This window comes from Salmo salar, chromosome ssa12 (genome assembly GCF_905237065.1).
Source record: "Salmo salar chromosome ssa12, Ssal_v3.1, whole genome shotgun sequence".
Classification (NCBI taxonomy): Eukaryota; Metazoa; Chordata; class Actinopteri; order Salmoniformes; family Salmonidae; genus Salmo; species Salmo salar.
The window spans coordinates 71,866,054-71,888,860 of record NC_059453.1 but is presented as its reverse complement, the minus strand read 5'-3'; the positions used below and the strand labels follow the sequence as shown (position 1 = coordinate 71,888,860).

At 42.2% G+C, this 22,807-nt stretch overlaps 1 protein-coding gene across 1 annotated transcript; it reads right to left on the bottom strand.

Moving 5' to 3' along the window:
- Positions 1-14,711: 14,711 nt before the first annotated feature.
- Positions 14,712-22,059, bottom strand: dhrs3 (Short-chain dehydrogenase/reductase 3). The gene is given in 6 exon segments (NM_001173729.1): positions 14,712-15,185; positions 15,279-15,404; positions 15,498-15,736; positions 16,153-16,272; positions 16,634-16,777; positions 21,463-22,059. Coding segments are annotated over 6 exon segments (909 nt in total). The 5' UTR covers positions 21,658-22,059; the 3' UTR covers positions 14,712-15,100.
- Positions 22,060-22,807: the final 748 nt, after the last annotated feature.

Here is a 22,807-nt window from a genome sequence, read left to right as displayed (position 1 = left end):
TGCTTTGTGAAACTGGCTCGAACTAAGATACAGCATCTTTAGGAAGGTCTTCACACTCTGGCACTGGTCCTCTCAAATCAGAGAATAATGCAGAATGGCACATCCCCTGTGAGTGCATGGGCTAATTCCCCCAAAAATGCATAACTTCAAGATGTCTTGACTTGTGCAGAGAATGGGAAAGGTAGCGTAATAATTTCAAAGTGACCATGTTGAAGCTCATAGATAGGTCTGTGTGCAAATACAGATGAATCAATGTAGTTTAAACCATCACAATGTTGCAATGTCATTGAGTGGTGGCCATTAGGTTATGTTAGGTTATGTAAATGTTGAGCTCTCATGTTTATTGAATACAACATAGGAATGAAACAGTATAAAGGCAAAGATTGTTACTCACAACCATAGACATACCTGTAAATGATATGGTTGTCTACTGTTCAGAGAAAGAATCTTTTAGGTAGTATTTCTATAGATCTCACTTACTGTATGTGGGTATACTATACTATTTGTCAGATTTTGTTCAATCTCAAGCCTGTGTGCAGCAGAGCCTTATAAGCAAGGCACTGACTGACTCTACTGAATTGGTTGTCACATCACATCATAATAAGGATATGACAAGCTATGAGACTACATTTCACAAGACAGGACTTTGTTTTGATATATGGCAAAGTGGATAATGCATGAAAAGACAATTAATCCCCAAACTGTTTTACTCCTCTGACTTTACTACAGTGTGTAGGCTGAGAGGATGGGGGGAAAGAGAGAGGGTATGACATGGTGGGCGTGGATCCCGATTGAAACATCAATAACAGACAATGTTATTATTGGTGTGAAAAGTCGAGGGAACTGTTTTTTTATTTGTTCACTGATGGATACCTCCTAGTGAAGGTCAAGTCTCAGTCATAAGTACCAATCTCAGACATGCAAAGTCTATGTGTAAAATATCTAAAATACATACATGTCAGAGTAATATATTATGTTCAGACAATCATCTACCATAAGTGAATCATGCTTATGTGGGAATTTAGATATTATCATTATGTAAATATTACATAAACATCATCTGCAGCATGTGTTTATAGGCTATGACATGACATTTATTATGATGACATTGAGAAATGAAATGTGATTAGTAATCATACCACATTTAGAGTGGCATCTCTTTGCAGTTTTGCACAACATAGGTGATTTACAGTAGCAGATAGTAGATTGCCATCTAGCGATCTAGTACTAGGACTGCACTACACTACTCTGAAGCTACTAAGCTAAAACAACAATACAGGTATCCTAGATGTATACCAAATTAGTAACATGATTTTGAAATTAGGTCAACTATACCCTCAAGTTACTTGAAAAATATAGTAAACGAGTAGTTATATAGATTAAGTATACCCCCCAACACTGATGCACTGCAAAATGGAGAATTAAATGCCCATCCAAATTATACTCAATTATGAAAGCATGTTTGCTTTCTTGATTCATGTAGATAATAATTGGCATGTTCTTTAAGAGAATTTCCATTACACATAAGGGGTTAGCTTTAGCCTGGAGTTTGGCTCATAAAAGGCAGTGCTCATTCCCACCACTGGAGGGCACTGTGGCATTGAAGGAATGGCATATGGTAAATTGTAATGATACAGTACTTGTGTTGACAGAATGATCATAGAACAATTACAGCTCCAGGTTTGGATTCAGTCCCTCCAAAGGAATACACACAATTTTAAATATAATGTGTATGTAAAAGCAGAATAGGCTAGCTCGCCTGAAAATCCATGTTTTATCTATCAATTAGAATGTGGAGACAAACTTGTTTAGCAGATGTAAAAGAAATGCCTGAGCAGTGTACCCACATCCGATTTCAGGCTAAAAGGAAGCTAGGTAGAAGATACTGTATCCTTGAAAACCGTATGTTTCCGGTTTACTCTGCCCCACTGAGGGTGGTGGAGACTTGGGTTGCCTTTGCCCTCCTGAGTCCTCATTTACCCCCCATCTACCCTCTAATGACACAATGAAGGAAATTGTTACAGGCTTCCAGTGATGTGTATAATGGGACCTGGCTGAGATATTAATTTGAGATTAAAGTATTATCCACTCCACCAACACACACTAGATCTTTGAATGTGTATTCTCTGATTATAGTACCAACATGGTCAATACTATTGTCACTATCTAGGAAAAATAGCAATCCTACCACAATTTGCTATTATGATGCAGCCATTTTGTGCAGTCCAGTTAATGACACATCTTGTCACTTAGCTGACACTTGTAATGCAACTCAAACAGTTGTGCCTCTACCATCATACCACAAGAGGGAGCAAAAAACACATTTTCCCACTTCTTGTGTCAGTTGCGCAGCAGACTTTTGATCCATTGTAAATTGTTCAGTCAAAAAAGAATCTCTCATGGACAGACTATGTAAACATAAATGGTATAGAGCATATAACAAAATTACGCAAGACTTATGTTCTAGTTCAAGCTAGACTTGTAAAAAAATTATGTTGACAACTACAGTTTGTTGAAAACTGTGTTTTTTATGTACATTTCTAGAATTCCTTGATGACGTAGATTTTAACAATAAGCTATCAAGTAGGAAAAACCTTTATGTCGTATGTGTTTCCAATACAATACATCCATCTATTTAATATTGTGAGAAATTCACTTATTTCCTTCTAACACACCAAGTGCTCCCTGCTTTTTGAAGGGAAAAAATAAAACTTCCAGCCAAGAAATTGGTCTCCCTTGTTCAAATTCCTTATTTAGAAATCAAATTTCCAGGAAGGAATTTTAAGATGTATAAATCAATCTAGCTTCCCCACTAATTTTATAAATGAGGACGACTAAGGTGAGGGTGCCTAGCGTCATGCGCTCTATTCGATCTAATTGATGTGAAAAGGTCAGCCCATCCCAGCCCATTGCTTCACTCTGCCAACTGCTGCTTGCTCGCATCCCGCCAGCCTCTCAGTCTCTGGGTTTATGGCTTCTTGGCCTAAATAGAAAAGTATGCTACTTTATTTGCTTGTCTGCTATGGGTATTGGAACACTCAGTACTGCACTGCAGTTTAGATTCTCCAGCCATTCCCAGGTTTCTCCCAGTTTTACTTGTGTTTACACCCATAAGTCCTGAGTGAGTAAAAGGGAAACCGCTACAATCCGTAGATAATACTAATGACACAAAGACAGCATTGATAAACTTTTACAATACCTCCTAATCTTTTAAAAATATGCAGATAAAGTGAGAAAGGTGATGAGTGGAATCCACTTGTGGCATGTTTATGATTTGTGTGTATTACCATTCCAGTTCCTTTATAATGCCCCTATATAACTTGCATCACCTTTGTTAGCAAGACTAAAACTACTCCATGCTGCATCACTTATTTGAGATCTATGGTAAACAGCTGGAATGGACTAACACCTCATTCTTCATCCCTCACTGTTTAACATCCAGCTATCTCTCTCCCTCTCTTCTCTCCAATTTCTTGCATGTACACATGCAGGCATACAAGCATGCACAGACACACACTCCACATCACAGGAGGTTGGTGTCACCTTAATTGGGGAGGACAGGCTCGTGGTAATGGCTGGAGCCGAATAGGTGGAATGGTATCAAACACATGGTTTCCACATGGTTTCCATGTGTTTGATGTGATGCCATTCCATTTGCTCTGTTCCAGCCATTATTATGAGCCGTCCTCCCCTCAGCAGCCTCCACTGCTCCACATGCACTCACAATCCCCTCACCATCAGGATGTGGGGGTAAGGAAGTGGAGTGGAGGGGCTATAAACTTGAAAGGGCTCTCGTCTTCCTAAGAGAGGAGTAAAGAGAGCTAACTAGGTGACATGGAGTGGGGGTGTGGGGGTGGTGGTGGAGGAGGGGGTTCGATTCTGCTCTAGAAAATGTATTGGCCTAGTTGGAAAAACAAACCAAAAAAAGAGAAGAGCAGGAAAACATAGGGGTGAGAGGAACTGGAGCTGTGGCCTGTGGATGAACCCAACGGGGACATTGCTTGGCGGGGTCATCCCAAGTTCACGTCTTTCCCTCGCTGACTCTGTGAGAGTGGAGGAGCTGTCCGAGGCTGAGGGGGCCTGCTCTTGACAGCCTCCAGCCCCGGCAGGGAGTCCCCCAGGGGCCCTGTAACACAAACCCCTTTCCAGCATGAGTCCTCTGGGCTGTGTGGGGGATGGGGGCTCACCCTGGGTAAGGGAAGTTCACGCTGGGGGTCAAGAGGGTGGGGAGCCACTACAACCAATAAATATCTGCTTGACACATAAGAGTCTGTTTCCAAAGCTCCCATTCCTGTTCCCCCCTCAGTAAAGGTTCCAGTTACTTGCAATTGAAAAGCTGAAACTATTTCTACATCCTTTTACAGGAGCCATATTGTATTGACATGGGAAGAGTAGGGTGGGGGGGTAAAGTTTCTTTTGGGTGAAATTATTTGATAATAGAGGAAATTAGTTTACCTTAAAGTACTACTCCAGCCTACATTTTACCTCATTTATCACCTGATTTACTTAACAAAAGGCACATCTCAATAGGTGGTCCAGGTATGACATGACACAGCACAAGTGGGTGTGTGGGGGGGCTTTCCTCTTTTGTTCTCTATTGCTCCTCTTTTGTGTTATTGACTGTACGTTTCTTTATGTGTAACTCTGTGTTGTTGTTTTTGTTGCATGGCTTAGCTTTATCTTGGCCAGGTCGCAGTTGTAAATGAGAACTTGTTCTCAACTGGCCTACCTGGTTAAATAAAGGTAAAATAAAATAAAAAATTGTTCCTGAAAGCAAAGGACACAGGATGCTGCTGATGGGAGCTGTCCTCATAGGAGACCCCTTTGAAAAACCCTTTTTGGTTCCAGGTAGAACCCTTTTGAGTCCCATGCAGAGCCCTTCAAACAGAGGGTTCTACATGAAGCCCAAAAGGGTTCTACCTGTAACCAAAAAGGGGTTCTACCTGGAGTCTAAAAGGGTTATCCTATGGGGACAGCTGAAGAACCCTTTTGGAACCCTTTTTTCAAAGAGGGTAATATTGAAAGGGAATGACAGGTGGTCCAGGTGGAGACATGACTGTTACAGATGGACACAGAGACTCCAGAGGTCTTTGATTTAGACAAATGAGAGACAATCTATCATTCGTCACTCACAGAACCAACAATGAGTCAGGGCCCAGAGATAGCCAACTAATCAGGCAGTTTACACAGACAGCCCAGCATGTGTCCTTTGAGTGGATAAGTGGGCCCTCCCATTATGTTAAGAGTAAAGGCTCTACCAGGGGGGTGGGGAAAGGTTGTCAGGGAGTTAATGAGTTGAGTGATGGGCTGATCAGGGATTGGAGGGTTAAGCTATATGACAGGACACATGACACATATTGAAAGAGATTGAAGACTTGTAGATTTATGAAGTGTTTGTTAATCACCAATCACCTCATATGGCCATCAGGACACACAATGGATTCTAGGCCTACTGTAGGTAGGGAGTTGACAGGTTTTCCAACCTGCTTTTCCCCCCGGCCAATTATAGTACTTTTCAACCGTTACTGCACATTTTAAAATTGCCCTATGACTGATGTGTGGATATGGCAGTATAACACTGCATAATAAAATGCTTCTCAGCAGTAACTCTTTTACAACTGCTGCCATTTGGTATCCTTTTTTAACCTTTATTTAACTAGGCAATTCAGTTAAGAACAAATTCTTATTTACAATGACAGCCTACCCCGGCAAACCCTCCCCTAACCTGATCATAGTCTTATGAAGCGATGTAAAACAGTGTAAACTACTTTAAATAGACTACAATGACAGTATCATCACATTTCCCAGCCTATAGGACCAAAACAACCAAGGGCTGTGATGTTGAAATGACCTAGGACTCATTGACCAAGAGAAAAGCAACGTCATCTTATCCTGAGCAATCAACATGCATGGGGACTCTGACCTGTGTGTTCAGACCTGCTCTTTTTCTTCAGAATGAACATCTTTTTTTGCTGTCTCAGTCACTGCTAATGTAAGCAACAGGGTGGCGGGGCGGCAGGTAGCCTAGTGGTTAGAGCGTTGAGCCAGTAACCGAAAGGTTGCTAGATTGAATCCCCAAGCTGACAAGGTAAAAATCTGTTGTTCTGACCCTGAACAAGGCAGTTAACCCACTGTTCCTAGGCTGTCATTGTAAATAAGAATTTGTTCTTAACTGACTTGCCTAGTTAAATAAAGGTTAAATAAATAAAATTAAATAAAGCATTAAAGCTCCAACCTGGGAAACAGAGCATATCTCTACGCCATCATCTGGGTCAGTTGTGTCAAGGTAAAATATGTGACTACATTGCATTGTATAATACATTTGATCATATTGAAATGTCATCAAATGTTCTGTCTCTTTCAAACATCTATAGGTTGTAAAGTAGATTTTGAAAACTTTGGTTGATGCATAGAAAACAAAATATACAATACTGTATTCAGCAGTGTGACATGGCCTACACATGCTGAAGGAGTAGGGCTTACTGTAACAATAGTGAACATTGACTTTTTGCAGATAGGAGTTCAGTTTCTCTTATGAAATGCCTCTTGATACAAACACCTGGTACGAATGGGTGAGCCTATATAGGTGGCGCCAGTGAGATGTGCCTACTTAGCCTTCATATAGACAATGTCCAGGCAGCAGGAAGTTCTACATTCATCTGGTTCTAGTTTAGGCATATCTACTGTATATTACAGTAATTCTGTCCTTAGTATGCATCATAACAGCAATGAACATTGCTCAATATCAAAATACAGTGAAATGTGTTTTATGAGTCTGAACTGTGTGGTTGAGTTATAACACAAGGTGGCTGGTATGTAAAGCAATTTGTTCTGCATTTGCATGTCTGTAGGAGCCGTCTTCCTGAGGTGCCAACAGAGAGACTGTTCCTGTCTTGTTGACTACGGCATGGTGGAGAGAGAAAAAGGGAAAAGAAAGGGAGTGAGGAACAGAACAGAGCACGGAGGTTTAGGGGTGAGGGAGGGTAGAGAGGTGAAGGAGGGTTTTGAGGGAACTGAAAGGGGGTGGGGAGGGGGAGGGGGGGGAGAGGCTGTGCGTGAGGAGAGGACCTCCCCGTGAACTGTGCAGTCGCGAGCCGGGTCATCGGAGCGAGGTTGTTAGAGCGTGCCTGTAACAGTACACCCAAGGGTTCAGCCAAAGTTCACACACTCAATGTGCAGGATCCATGTCCCTCAGTCAGTGCTCCCCAGTCAACCAGCACAGCCCGCATTGTACACCAGCACATACACAGGAACACAGCAATACTGTACGTGCACTGCACCCAGCACACACTCACACAAACATGAGCTCAACACAGAGAGACAAACACAGATAAACATAGAAACCTTATAATCAATCTGGTTAACTTTGAAAAATGCAGACCGAAAAACAAACATGCATGTGTACATACTTATACACATAAAAAATTGCCCCACGTCCCACAAATTATACAGATAACATGTTGCTAACATCTCAATGAATCACACAGATTGTCGCTGAGGGATGATACATGATAAATACAAAAGGACAGCATGATCTCATAAACTCTGCACAGGAACTAGACGGAACTGTTTGCTCCAGGAAAAAGGAACTTCTTTGACACTATAATACTGTAAATGATATTTGTGTCTGTAGCCTGTAAAAACAGCCAAATGGTTTGAACTGTGAGAGAGATGGCACTAATTCCAGCCAGGATGGTTAAATAGGAAAGGCCAATAAGCCAGAATCCCCTCTGTGTGAGCGAGCTCTTTGTGGAAAACTGTCTGCTGAACTCCCGTTGAAGACTGGTTGGCCCACTGTCAAATCCCAGAGTTTGACCTGGTGTTGAACCCAATTGTCAAACTGACAGCGTATTGTGGGACTGTGCTGAGGGAGGAGGGGCTAGAGTGTGGCCAAGTTGAGTACAGGAAGTTTTCATCATTATGAGTCCCTTTAATAGTTGTGCTGCAGAGTGATTTCATTTGGCTGTGCTCAATAGACACAATCAGCAAAATATGTTTGCATTGTTGGAAAAAGCATGATTTCAGGCACAAACCTTTGGAAAACCATTATTTTACAATAACTGTACTGTTGGTGTGAAATATCTTGGATATCCCATCTGTCTCAGAGGCCTATCCATCATATGATGACCTGCACATACTCTCCTCATTCTCAGGCTAGGGATAAGTCGTTCCTCTCCTCTGTCACAAGAGTATTTGACAGGCAGGCCCAGCTGTGGCTGTCAGGCGCCAGAGCACCGCACCCTCGGAGCCTGAGGCAGACAAGGCCCAAAACCCAGAACAATTCAGCCTTTGTGAATCTACTGGAAACCATCAACTGCATCCAAATGACCGTAAGCTGCAGATACAAGCCAGATGTTGGAATTCCATGACTAAGTTCAATCCCAGTCCAGTCTGGCTCATCCCAGCCTGGCTCAGGCTCAGTAAAGAAATGTCAGTCAGAGTAGTTATGAAGCTATGGAAGACACAAACTCATCCCACTGGCAAGTTAGATTGGGACACGTCCACATGGGTGGAAATTCTTAATTTGCCATAGAGTACAACTGGTTGATTACTGTGTCATAAAGAGTTGAGGATAATTTGTTTGTATTTGAGTGAAAATCAAATCCAGATCAGATTGTTTGAACCTACTGTACACTCTTAGAAAAAAGGGTTCCAAAAGGGTTCTTCGGCTATTCCCATAGGAGAACCCTTTTTGGTTCCATTTAGAACCCTCCGTGGAAAGGTTTTTTACATGGTAACCAAAAGGGTTCTACCTGGAACCAAAAAGCTTCTTCAAAGGGTTCCCCTATGGGGACAGCCGAAGAACCCTTTTAGATTCTAGATAGCACCTTTTTTTCTAAGAGTGTATATTACCGTGATGTGCATGTCACATGTGCTCCCTCTCCGGCCTCTAGGTCACCAGGCTGCTCGTTATGGCGCACACCTGTCACCATCATTACGCGCATTATGACACTCGCCTGGACTCCATCACTCCCTTGATTACCTGTCCTATATATGTCACTCCCTTTGGTTCCTTCCCCAGGCGTCATTGTTTATGTTTCTGTTTCATGTCTGTGTGCTGTTTGAGTTTCTTGTTTTGTATTATGTTGCGTTTATTTATTAAAACACTCACTCCATGACCTTGCTTCCCGACTCTCAGCGCACATCGTTACAGTGCATCATTCATTTGGGCTTTATTCCTGTAAAAACTCTGTAGATCTGGGTGTATTATCTGACCTCAGAGACTACATTAAGAGCACTGAAATTATAGCATAGAATGTTGTCACAAAATTAAATGACTTGAACAAAAATCATCTCTAATGTGAAATAATAAGTGCTCTAAAAACCAAATCCCATTGGCCAAGCTGTGGGAGGCGTCCTACAATTAGAATGGCTTCTCATTAGTTGTGCAGACTAACCTGTATTCAGAATGTTCAGGATAACACGATAAGGTCTTCCAGGGCCCAACTCAAACATGCCCAAAGCTGGTTGGAAAAAGATTCATTTGTCCCTTTGAAGGCTAATTACGGCCTCCACAGCCGACCTTTCAACTCCTAGGTGTTGAGCAGACAATTGATCTTTTCAGCTTCTGTGTGAGGCGCAGACTGTGTGTGTGTGTGTGTGTGTGTGTGTGTGTGTGTGTGTGTGTGTGTGTGTGTGTGTGTGTGTGTGTGTGTGTGTTCATTGTCCCACTCCATTGTCAGTGGACCATCATGTGTAGGAGGATGCACATGGCTGCTCTGTTTTGACCACCCACAGATTGTAAGCTCTCAGCCTTTGTGTGGGTGTTCTTTAATGCAGGAGCTTATAAATGTGCGTACATTTGTTTAGTGCAAGGGTTTTGGAGAACAATTAAAATCCACTTTTGGATTCCATTTTCCTGTATGTTGCCTGATACCTGCTCAGCTATCTGGGACAGGCCTCATTCTCCTACCCTATCCTCTCTGTCTTTATAGGGGATATGGGAATGCTAGCCTAACCACTTTGCAGCAGTAGCTGCAGTAATGTGCACCAACGTGGACTGTCCAAATGGTGGAAGGAAGGAAGGAACCTCAGGTTCTGTACCAAGGTGATCAAAGTGGGTTGATTATCACCACTGTAATCATTGTGTTTTTCCACAGTGGTTTTGCTGCCTAGAAAGCTATCTTAGCTGCATGCTGACTCACTCCTCTGGGAAATAGCTATTCTTTTCTCCTGCACTGCTTGATAACCCACATCCTCTCCTCTCTTTAGGGAAATGCTTTCATCATGACGCACTCTGTGTATTTGGGCTGTTTCCATTTAGATGGGTTCAGGTGTAGTTCACAAAGGCTGCCTCCAAACCATATGACTAGCTCTCAGGCCTTGGACTAGAGAGGCCAATGTTTATGGAATATTGCATTGCCAGGGATTGAGAGGTTTTCCAAGCCAAGCTAGCAATGAAAGTGCAGTTTGACTATACCATCCTCTTTATTCCAGCAGACGTTCCTGTTAATAGTAACAAATGGCAAGAAAAGTCCACACAAAAGTTCACATCTGGTGTCTCACTCAGTTGTGACTTGGATGGCGTGTTTTGGAGAGAGTGCATAAGCTTTTTAAGCTGGTCTCTCCTTTTATGCCCGGGGCACTGAGATGAGGATTCTTCCCCTTGACCCACTTGTGATTCACCTTGATCAAGGCAGGCTGCTGGCAGGGCAGCAGGGAGAGGATAGTCTGATCTGACAGCAGAGTTCAGTAGAGCTGTGGCAGCATTGCGTAACCTATGAGGAAGCAGTTCAGTAATAAATTATCCGCCTGAGACAGTCCATCTGGGAACAACATTTTTCAGCCTAACCTCAAGACGTGATGCCTGGTGGGCTTTATAAATATCCCCAGCCCATCCACAGTGTGAACTGTGTTTCATACACACACACCCACACATAACCTCTGACTGTTTGCCTTCTCCTCTTTCTGAAAAGACAGCTTTGCTTTGTTTTCCCCCTGAGTGCTTACCTCCCACTTTCTCTAGTTCACTGTCAACGTTCAAAAGCATAACATTCAAAGTCACATGTACACTAGTCCCCACCCAGGTTGAATCCAATCATATTGGACCTTTAGAAGATCATGCCTTAAGCTAAGATCAGAAAAGATTAACACATTTCATCCATTAGGGTAGAAAAACAGAGACAAATGGCAACCATTGACGGACCGAATCTAGGCCTTTTATGCCAGTATCAGTCTGTTTCAACACAGCAGAGAGATGCTTGAAAGCAATACGTTTATTTCACGAGACTCCGTTATGCAATTCCTTGTCAGATGTGCATGGCGCTCTCTGTGATCTCCGTGGCACTGTTGTTGTTCCTGATCAGATGTGTCGACGTGATACGCTGTTCCAGAAATGAACCTCAATGAAAAACAAGAGATAGGAGGAGAGGAAGTATGCAGTGCGGCTCCGAAACCTTTACCCCCCAAAGACCATAGGAAGATATGGTGTTCTGCACAGATTGTTAGGAGACCTGTACAGTTTTGTGTGGCCAGCATCCAATAACAAATTACACTACTCAGTAGGTCTCATTTCAAAGTATCTTGAATTTTTTTATTAACATTTTCAAATAACTGTCAATGTTTTGTAGTAGTAGTAAATCAATGAAAAGCAATCACATTTGACAATCATGAAGCTGTAGAGTTGCTTGGCTTTCCAGGTCACCTTCAGTGTACACAAACACTACAGCCACAGTGTGTTTTACCACAGCTATAATCAAAGGCATTTACTTGCCCTTGACACCCTCTGAGCTCACTGCTCCTTTGACCTCTAACCCCTGCTGCTCAATATTTCTTGTTGTTTGACAGGCCAACCGAGCCGTGGAGGCGGGCCCCTTGCTGGGGCTTAGTACTGACCCTTTTATTACACAACCAACCTGGCTCTTGTGTCACGCCCTGACCATAGAGAGCCCTTGGTTCTCTATGGTGTAGTAGGTCAGGGTGTGACTATGGGGTGTTCTAGTATGTCTATTTCTATGTTGGTGCTAATATGGTTCCCAATTAGAGGCAGCTGTTTATCGTTGTCTCTGATTGGGGATCATATTTAGGTAGCCATTTCCCCACCTATGTTTTGTGGGATATTGTTTGTGTTTAGTTGTCTGTGTGCACACGTCATGAGTTCACATTTTGTTGTTTCTTTATTGTTTTGTTTGTTTCACGGAGATTAGAAATATGTGGAACTATACTCCCGCTGCGCCTTGGTCCGCTCATTACGATGATCGTGACATCTTGATGGATGAACATAGCATTAGACTGGCAAGAATGCTAACAAAAAACAGAGACATTTTGGGACATATTTCAAATCAAATTGTATTTGTCACATTCACTGAATACAACAGTGAAATGCTTACTTACAAGCCCTTAACCAACAATGCAGTTTTAAGACAAATAAGTGTTAAAGTATTTAGTAATAAAAAAGAAGAAAAATAATAATTAAAGAGCAACAATAAAATAACAGTAACGAGGCTATATACATTTTTAGGGCCTTCCTCTGACATGGTGATGCAACCAGTCAGGATGATACATTTGTTTCTCTCATTGGAATACAATGACTGCATTGTCAGAATGTTTATTGCAGGATAATTCCATTCCTCACTGTCCTCCTAGCACCTATCAATAGTTTGTTTGCCTAGGGCTTTGCTAATGCTGCAATGCCCCAATATCAGGCTGTGAGGAACCAACGGCCAAGATAGTCAGAGTCGGGGGATCCATGGGATTAGACGAAGTGAGAGACGACAGAATGCTGCACTGCCCAGAATTGTACATGCATTCGGCATCACTGCACTACTAGCTAAATGGACTCCAGAGCCAAAGGCCTATAACGTATTTAATAGATCATTGGAGGGGGACTCCGAGCCCTTCTGTTGGGGTTCCAAATGCTTGGGAAGAATTTAGGAAAATACACTCAGGCTTGCAGCTTTAAAGTGAAGCACAAAGATGGCAGATTATTACAGTTAATTTAAGAGCAATGTAACAATAGTTTCTGATTGCTGATGGGGAAGAAGGCTATGAGAGAATTTAGAGGACAGTGGACCATGCCTGTCTTCGATTAAAACATATGCTTTAATGATATCAATCTAAGACAATAGATGTGCTGAATTCTTCCTCAGCTCAAATCCCTTAATATTACAGAATTTTTTTTTTCTTTACATATATCTGCATCTTATTTCTTTGGTTACTTCATGCCAGAATGTTCAGAGTGTACCACTGCTCTAGGTGAGGCCAATAAGACAGTGTGACATGTACTGTAGTTCTCTCTCTATGCATCAAAACCTCTACCCTATTCACACCTGCTTCCACCTGTGCGTGGTACCTCAGGCTCAAAGACTGTTTGTGTTGGTGTGTATCTTCCCAAGCCTCCCTCTGATTTATCCACCATTCTGCTAACCTTGCTCTCTTCCATCATACTTGCACTACATAGCTCCCTCATCGACCTAGTTCAGTCTCAACATGCCTGTCTTCTCCCTCTTCTTTAGCAACAGCCATAGATAGCCCAGTCAGGGAATGAAAAACAGGCCCTCAACAGAGGCTCAGGTCTTCTCCCAGCAGAGCACATTCTCTCTCCCTCTGACCAGTGCGGTGCGGGTCACCTACTAATCATAATGAGCGGCCCTATCTTGAGCACACAGTAGGGCATTTATGGTTCGCTGGGATTCAAATGAATGTTTATGAGTCTTGTCTGGCATTCAAAGGGTAGACACTTTCCCCGTTTTTACAGTTTTCTTATTGGTTGGCCTGGGGCTTTGTGTGTGTGCTTGCTTTGCCTTCTGCTCAGACAGAAGGCAAAGCAACAACACAGCTCTGGGTGTTTATCTGTGCAATATACTATAGATCACTTTATTAAAGATGCAGTCCAGGATCTTAAGCACAACAAATGTGTAACATATTGTATGAATTGGATTCGTAACATATCATAGAAATTGTAAGTACACAAGTGGATGACATTGTACACAAAAACGGGGACCCGTCTTGTCTTGTGAGCACCACATTCAAAACTACTAGCTGAAGTTATACAACATTTCAGAGCATCACTTTAACTAGAGGAAGTGTCTCTCTCACACAGCAAGGAGGGCAAAGATAACTGTACATTATTCCCCTGATGATATAGTACAGCATGTCAATGTCATAAAGATAACCAAGGCATATTTATTAATCATTAAATACCTCCACTCTGGAAGATGAAACCTTGTTCTTCTAAATCAGGTTTTCCACGACACCACACATACTGTAATTTACAAGGTTCTCTTTGATGATATCAGGGATACATTTCGCAAGGACTTTTTAAACCAAGTTTTCAATTATTCAATAAAACATGAATGGTTTAATGGTTAACTATTTTCCAGCATGCAACAACTTGTGGCCGGGATTCAATCCGAGCACTCTAGTCGACAACGCTACTTTTAAAGGCAATGTTAGCGCATTTATGGTCAACGCTACAGATGTCGGCTTGGAAATTGCCTTTAAATGTCAAATGCCATTTAACGTGGTTTTGGATTTAATCCCGGCCCTAATCTTCTTCATAGTGTATAAGTGAGCAGTGTATGTATCTGTCTTGCCTTCCAATGAATGTTGCTCATTTGCTGTTTTGACAACACATCCTGGCATGGTCAAAGATCTCATGGTTTGCATAACTGTGTTATCATTCTCTACCATGTGAGAATCATCTGGTTACTCTGCTGTGTTGACCACTCAGTAGACATTTTCCAGTCTACATGCACAAAGAGACACCTTGGTTGTCTGAAAAAGTATTTTATTAATGTGATTCCATTCAAAGAGACATTATTGGTAGGATAAAGAAAGGATAATAAAAAAACTGACTTGTGGAAAAAAGGCTGTTGATCCAGGCAAGTTTTGCATGGCTTATGTTCAATGTGTGAATGGTATTAAGTCTGTCCAACTACACACAGGAGATCAAGAATGTGACCAGGATAAGTTCCAGCAGCTTGTAAGCTAAATTTACCAGCCGAAGCAACGATACATGCTGAAGTCCCCATGACACTTTGCTGCATACATTCAAAAGGCTTTCATTGTTTCCCAATGTCCTGTAGCCCATGTATACTTCCCTTCAACATCCTCATGAGTTAATGAGGTTCCTCTGATATGTATTAACATTCAGGATCATTTATGTCCTCCCCTTGAATGTATTCATGCAGGTATAGGTTCCAGAAAACTTGTGGATCTCTTCAAGTGCAGCCTGTGGCATAAAGCTAGGGTGTGGAGAAAATACAGAGATAGGGGGTTACCTATGAGTGAAAAACATGTATGTACTTTAAATTGGTCAAAATGACATGAGGCATTACCTTTTGAGGACAACGAGAGCATGCATGGTCCAGGGCATGTAAAGGTAGGCTGTGTTAGTCCTGACTGCATCCACAGTCCTTTCAGCAACTGTCTCTGGCTTGAGGGGAGGGAAGAGCGCTGGAAACCTACAGGACCAGAAAAACCAGCAAGATTAGGTATGCAGTAACTGCAATACATGGTTTCATCTAAACTAGGGTGTGAAGAACCATGTTGCTCACCTGACTCTCATACCCTGGAACATCTCAGTGTTGGTGTGGAAGGGGAGCACGGTGGTGCAGCCCACCCCGGGACAGTCCAGCAGGCCCAGAGTCAGGCTCTCCATGAAGGCCAGGGAGGAGGCCTTGGAGGTGCAGTAATCTATGGCCCCAGGGATGGGCGATTGGGAGAGGATGGAGTTTATACAGACTACGTGGCCATGTTGGAGCTCCAGCATCCGTGGCAGGAAGGCCTTTGTAGTCTGGATGGGGGAGAAAAAGGGAGGGAGGGTGGATATGGGAGAAAATGTGCCCGTTAAAGACATGAAATAGAGACACGCAGGGGAAGCAGGCCCGAGTGGAGCCACAGACTGAGTATACATTTATTTTTAGCTGATGATTGCATTTCTGTCTGCACGCAACCTGACAGTTTGATCTATATTCAAACAGAGTGCCATAGGCCTTCTGATGTTCTACCTAGGGGCTGAAGCAGTATGCCTATCATTTGGAAATACCACTACACTCATGTAAATGAAGCTGAGACTGACATGCCTGCTGGGTGCCCACCTCTGTCAACATGCAGGGTTATTGGCCACTAAAAGCACTTGTGGAGAATGATAAGATTGATCTAACTATAAGAAAACCCACACCTCTCTTCCTAAAGCTCAACAACACTTACCCAGAACTGCCCCATTGTGTTGATGTGTTGAGATTTCAAAAGAGCGTCATCGTCGCAGTCCATCAGGCTTTTCCCATGGACCACTGCAGCGTTATTCACTAGGATCGTAACATCTCCCACCTGGGAAAAGAATAACATAACAAATGTCAAAAACAAGACTGCATTTTTATTTCTCCTATTAAGAAGTGATCCCCTTTCTACCTACTTTCTTTTCATGTGAAGTTATGTAGTAGAGCTGACAGACAGTCATATTCAACACTCTTATCTTATATCCAGACATTGCAATTGAGGTGTAATCTATATGTCAGATGGTGGAGAGGAATTAAGGAGCTATGAACCCCTGCCAGTTCTGTGGAGGGGAGTAACAGCAGTGATAGAAACCTTGACCTGTGAGCGTTTCACTGGCTCAAAACAACCTTTTTATTCGCGTGGATAAAAATTGCTCATTGGATTTACTATGGATCTACTGTAAACAACATACCTTCTCTCTGACCACCTTGGCCTGCTTGTAAACCTCCTCCCGATTGGCCACGTCGCACAGGAAGTAGTGGCACTCTGTTCCTGATTGGGAGATCTCTTCGCATGTCTCTTTCAGACTCTTCTCTGTGCGGCCCCACAGGATCACCTAAGAAAGGAAACATATTGAAGGTAAACTAGCCATGGGTTACAAAATAGGGTTAGAAAATGACTGACAATGAAGTTGTGTAATACTCTATGTAATATGCTCTGAATAGAAGATGAACAAGTAACTCAGCTGCTTGAATAGTGATATTTAGCTTTTCAACAATCAGCGATCTGTACATTTATTGTTGTCCAAATCCTGAGAAAAACATGACTAAAATAAGTTTAATGGTGTTGGATTCTGGCTTGAAATATACTTATTTGTGTTGCCATACTAGAACGTATTGATTACTTTACATGTAAAAGAAATGTATATGTTGGGGCTCAATGAAGTGTGAACAGGAACTTTGTGTATGGAAAGTTACTGAGTGAGACAGAAAATGTATTAACCATTATGAATTATTAAACATGTTATTAAACATGGATATTCATATTTTTAAGGAAGGAGGCAAAGAGCAACAGTCTAGTCTCAGTTCCTGATAACGCAGGCCAGTTGCTGTGGAACTAGGACAAGGAAGGATGTGGAACTCAACTCGAGATACTGTCAACAGTTGAAGAGAGAAGAAACCTCTGGGAGGGGGGCCAGAGGAGCCCACCCCGAAGACCATCTAATGTAACTACTGTCCTATCTCACACACACACACACACACTTCAAGGCCTATGAAGGTTCTAAACTTAGGGAGGACCATGACAATACCAGTAAGAGGAACATACTGAGTTTCTGTCAAAAGGTATAAATATGTGCTTGTGTGACTTGTATGTTGTGTCTGCAGCTAAAGCACCCAGTGGGTTGAGTAAACCTCAGTTTGAGCTTTTACTAGTCGTCCGTTTTAGTTTTTACTCTCTTTGTTCAGAAGCTAACAATGGGTAGCCAAAACCAAATAACTATACCAACAACCCATGCTCTCAACAAGTGCACAGACATTTCATGTTTGCAGCATTTGGTCCAAAAGGATGAGAAGACATTATTTGGTTGAAATGTTCATTTAATTCATACAACAGTGAGGCCATTTTTAGGTGCAACAAATAGTTTTAGAGTGAGATAAAGTGGGTGGAGTTGCAGTATGAATGAACCGTCTCTTCATCAGCCTGGTGAGGCTAAAAGAAGCTCAGTCATTAGAGCAGAGAACATGGGGTAGGGTGGAGGTGGGGGGCAGCGATTGGGCAATTAGATCTGTCAGTCTTTGGGGTCAGGGAAAGGTAATGAAATAAGGTGTCGAGCCCTCCTCATCTCTCAAACACACATTCTCAAAGAGATTACACAGCCTGTTGGGCACATGAGCCCAGTCATTTCTGGTCAGGGAGTCTGAAAACAGTGAGTGTGTGAAGTACTGAGGGGGCCAATGTAGGGCTTGGCTGGTTGCCTGTGACCGAGGTTAATATTTGAGCAGAAAGAAAGTGATTCTGTGTGTATGTGTGTGTCTGGGTGTGTGCGTGGGCACGTGAGTGCAAGCACTTGCATGTCTTTCATCCACCCTTACAGTATGATATCAATGTTGTGTAACTATAACAATCCTAATTCTAATAGGGAAGATCACTTAAACACAAGTACAGGTCACAGTGACATCCGTATCCTGATGGAGAAGAGCACAGAGACAGCCAGGGGCTATAAGCACATATTTCTTTAGGAATTAATAGGAGGATAGTATATCTCAACCTCTCAAACATGCATAGCTTTCCAAAGGTTGCCTAAGGTTTTGCTGCTATCAGCCTTGTTTTACTGCAACACTACATCTAGGGCAATCTGATCAGCTGTCCGTGATTTACATAATGGAAGCACTAAGCGAATGAGACTTTAAAGTGACATTTTTGCTTTGGGGCCTTCATTCATTTGAGTGGGAAGATCACAATCTGCACGACATGTAGTTTTTATCAGTTCCAAGACTTCAACATGTTTGTCTTTCCACTGGATGGGTCTTTGTTTGAGTTCATTAGGATTGCTTTTTTGTTTGCTTCCTTTGCCAGCCCATTTTAGAGATCAGAAGAGATGGACAAGTGGCAAGTGGGTCTAGTTAAATGATTGAAAGCCTTTTATAGGATTTCATCCTAACAGTATTCACACTGCGTTTTCCTGTTATTTAATTCATTATGCTTATCTGCCAGTGCCAACACAAACAATGGCCAGTTAAATCTAGAGCTATCCGTTTAGAATGCCTACGTGTTGAGCTAAAACTAATTCTACATTCCCTCACATCAGGTGACTAAGTATCTCTGATAAACCAGTGATTACTCTGAAGTGCCATATCTGACAAGATTAAACAACATTCACCAATTGTGTAAAACTGATGGTCTATTCAAGGACAGTAAGTCTTCGCCATTACAGAGGGCTGATGGGTCAGGGTGCAATGATGAACTGGCGGTGTGGTCATCAACATGCCTACACCACAACACAATTATATTTCACAAGGAAAAACCTGGGTTCAAGGATGGGCATGAACCCTTTTCTTCACAGCAGCTGTAGGGGATAGGGGCAAACAGGGAGAGAGGGCTTTGGGAGTTCAGGAGGCAGTCGCCTGTCCTGCTGCTGTCTAATTAGTGCAGAGACAGCAGGGTCAGTTGCAGGGCAATACCCAGCTGGGAGCAGCGTGCTTCCTGCACACACACACACATGCACACACACAAGCACACACACACAGACACACTATATAGTGCTTCAACAAATCAACCTGGGTAGAGGCATATGTTCCCACTTCTCCAGATGAGAAGCCAGGGCTGAGAAAGATTGCATTATCTCTTAGTTTTCTAATTTGTACTTCTTCCACATGTTCACAATATTATGATCAAAATATTGAGTTGCAAAACTGACCCCCCTTTGTTGTGAAGCAGCAAATGATAGCTTTTAAAAGCCACAGGTTTCCTCCGGGTCCTTCCATGAGAAGATGTTGATGGAAAGATGATGAGTGAGGCCAAAGCTCTTTAACTTAAAATGTTTGTTTTTTTAGCTCAGACAGTAATAAGCTACAATTTTACTTGAGTAAAAGGCCACATAAAAGAACAGCAATTATAAACCGGTTCGTTTGAGGCATGAATGCTGACAAAACATTTATTTTTACTGCTCTAATTACGTTGGTAACCAGTTTATAATAGCAATAAGGCACCTCTGGGGTTTGTGGTATATGGCCAATATCCAGGCACTCTGTGTTGGGTCGTGCATAAAGACCCGCCCTTAGCCATGGTATATTGGCTGTATACCACACCCCCTCGGGCCTTATTACTTAAATAACAACCGAGACTCTGTCGTTCGCCACATGGCAATTCATAAAGCTAGTCATTATTGGTCTAAGTTACATGGCGAACATGCAACTATCTTTTTATTTGATTTTGATTTGTAAAAGGGGGATGTGGTATTCATATGAAATCATTGTGAAATGATTATGTCTCAATCTGTGTGTCCGAGAGGTGTAAAATGGACTGGACTCTGTCCATTACACATGAGAGCTAACAGAACACCACGGTGGTTCTCTATGCACTCAGCTGTGTAATGTTTGAAGGAAGTTATCATAGGAATAGTGGGTAGTCTGACCAGTAGTGGAGGACTGTCAATGTAGTCACTGAGGTATTTCAAACCTAAGTGACTGCTCCTTGTTAGGGAGGGGGATGGGGGTGGAGACAGGCTATTTATAAGACCCCTGGCTGGATGGTGAATGTTTAGGATGGTTGAAGCAGCTAAAACATGTCACCTTCCTCTGTAGGCTTCATTTCACCTCAATAATGAACTCAATGTAAGGTCATTTCTGCCTTTCTGGATTGCTTGAAAAACACATCTGAATCTGTTTTATTCTGGCAATGTGATGTCTTATGTTGGCACTTGGCATAGGTAAGTGTTCCTTTGCTGGTCCCAGATGAACAACAACCTTTATTCTGTAAGGATTATGTGATTAGCTTTCAAACATGTTTCTTCAGAGAGTTTCAAGTAGAAAAAAGAAGCACACATTCATCTCAAATCCATAGCAGGGTTTTGTTATCAATTGATCAGTTCTGCTGGCAGTCATAAACCAATAACACTTGATTCTGGACATTAATGATGCCTGATCTCATCCACTATACATTTTCAGCCATAACTCCTATTTCGGAGCTTTGGCTGAACAAATATCATTCTGTGCTTCACTATATCATGGCAGCGGTCAAACGGTCAGAGGGGGACCTTCGATTTCTGCAGACATGCCCCCTGGTTGACCTTCTCTGTTGTGCAACTTGTACCAAAACTGAGGACCCTGTCCTGCAATCTCAATGGCCCATTTACTCCTAAGGTCATGACCCCTTGCATTCATATTGGAAGAAACAATAGATTGGAGTAACAAATTGGCAAACTGATGTCTTTGCCCTCACAATGTACCTACTGCAAACATATGGAGATTTTGGTAAAGGAGGGTGGGGGTGGGGCGGTACTACATCAATAAAAAATAATAGTTTTGTCAAGAAATGTGTGTAAATAAGACTATGTATAGCACATGCGGTGTTCAGAGGTACAGGTTGGTACAGGGTATGAACTCAGTCATCGTTATAACCATATAATTAACATGTACTAATAAAAAGATATGAAAACCTGCACAGGTGTGGGCTAATATTGGCTATTTTGAGTACTCCCATTGCCTAGGCTAAGTAGACCCACTCACTTTTAATGCGCAACAAGTTGCATAATAAAAACAAAAAAATTAGAAACTAAACGCATGCATCTGTTTAATTTACCTTTTTAGCGCCCTGCTTGGCAAACTCTTGAGCCAGGTGACGACCAATACCTCGCCCCCCGCCTGTGATCAGCACCACCTCCTTGGTCAGGGTTCTCCGTCTACTTGGTTGCAGTAAGCACACGCTTGCTTTCAATATGTAGTATAGAATGTGGATGGGGAACAGCACCATACAGCCCAAACACTTAAAATCCATGTTACTTCTTGTACAGTAACCTAAATTCTCAGAACAATTTTCGAACACAGAAACACAAGTTCAGTAACGATATCCTCCAATCGTGATGTCCTTGGCAGAGCAGAGTTCAAGATTAGGTTTTTAGGTAATTATCGGGTTAAAACTAATAGCAGACTAAAGTAGGCTACTGCAGCACTTGAAGTCAATATTTCCTACAATTGATAACCTCGTCAAAATACGGAGCTCAAGCATGTTTCTCGATTTATTCAGAATACTGGCAAAACTATGTTATTTAATTCAATACCTCTTTACACCGGTAGTACTTTGTTACTTTTAACAAAACTGAACTCGAGTAACCTAAAGAAGGCGCGATTGTCTCCAAAGGCATGCGCTACGGAATCGTCTACAACAAGTGTGTTGTGTTCCTTCCTTTAGACGTTACCGCCTCTGACTCTGGCAGCTTAATTTATAGAGCTCCGACTACCCGTTCTCGCAGTGCTGGAAAGACCTGCGATCTGAAGGGAGTTTTTTTAAAGACCATTAATCCTGATTGACAGGTTGACTGGTGAGGAATATATTTATTGACTGTGTCGGCTGTAAATGGTTGTCTCGCTCCCCACCCCCGAGAAACGTTGGCCACCACTGCTGTGGAGGCATATTTCAGTTGCTCTCACTCTCTGATAGTTAGATACGTTTCTCATGCACTTGAGAAGTGCCATAACCTGCTTTGATAATTTACTCGGATGACTTTGATGCACTTCGATGAGGCAACATTCACCCAAACTGATTTAAGGGGTTGGTCGTAGTATCCAGGTTGTGTGCACACACAATCTCTGAAACTGAGAGCAGGCGGGGAGTAGATATGTCAAGTGACTGGATTCGAAAATATTTGAGGGAAAAAAGTGAAGGGAAAATAGGAAGCACAAAATTCTGCAGGAGCAAACAGCAAGGAAGCAAAACAAGTTAACATGGCAGCAACACATTTTTTCAGATACCTCCAAATCAGGAATTTCTTAAGGACACATATCCCACAGTATGACATTAAGCCAAAGAATCCTAGACTTTATGTCACGTTCGTCGTACTGATGGGACCAAAGCGCAGTGGGAATGTGTATACTCATCTTCTTTATTGTGAAGAAAACCAAAATAAACACTTAAACAAAAACAACGA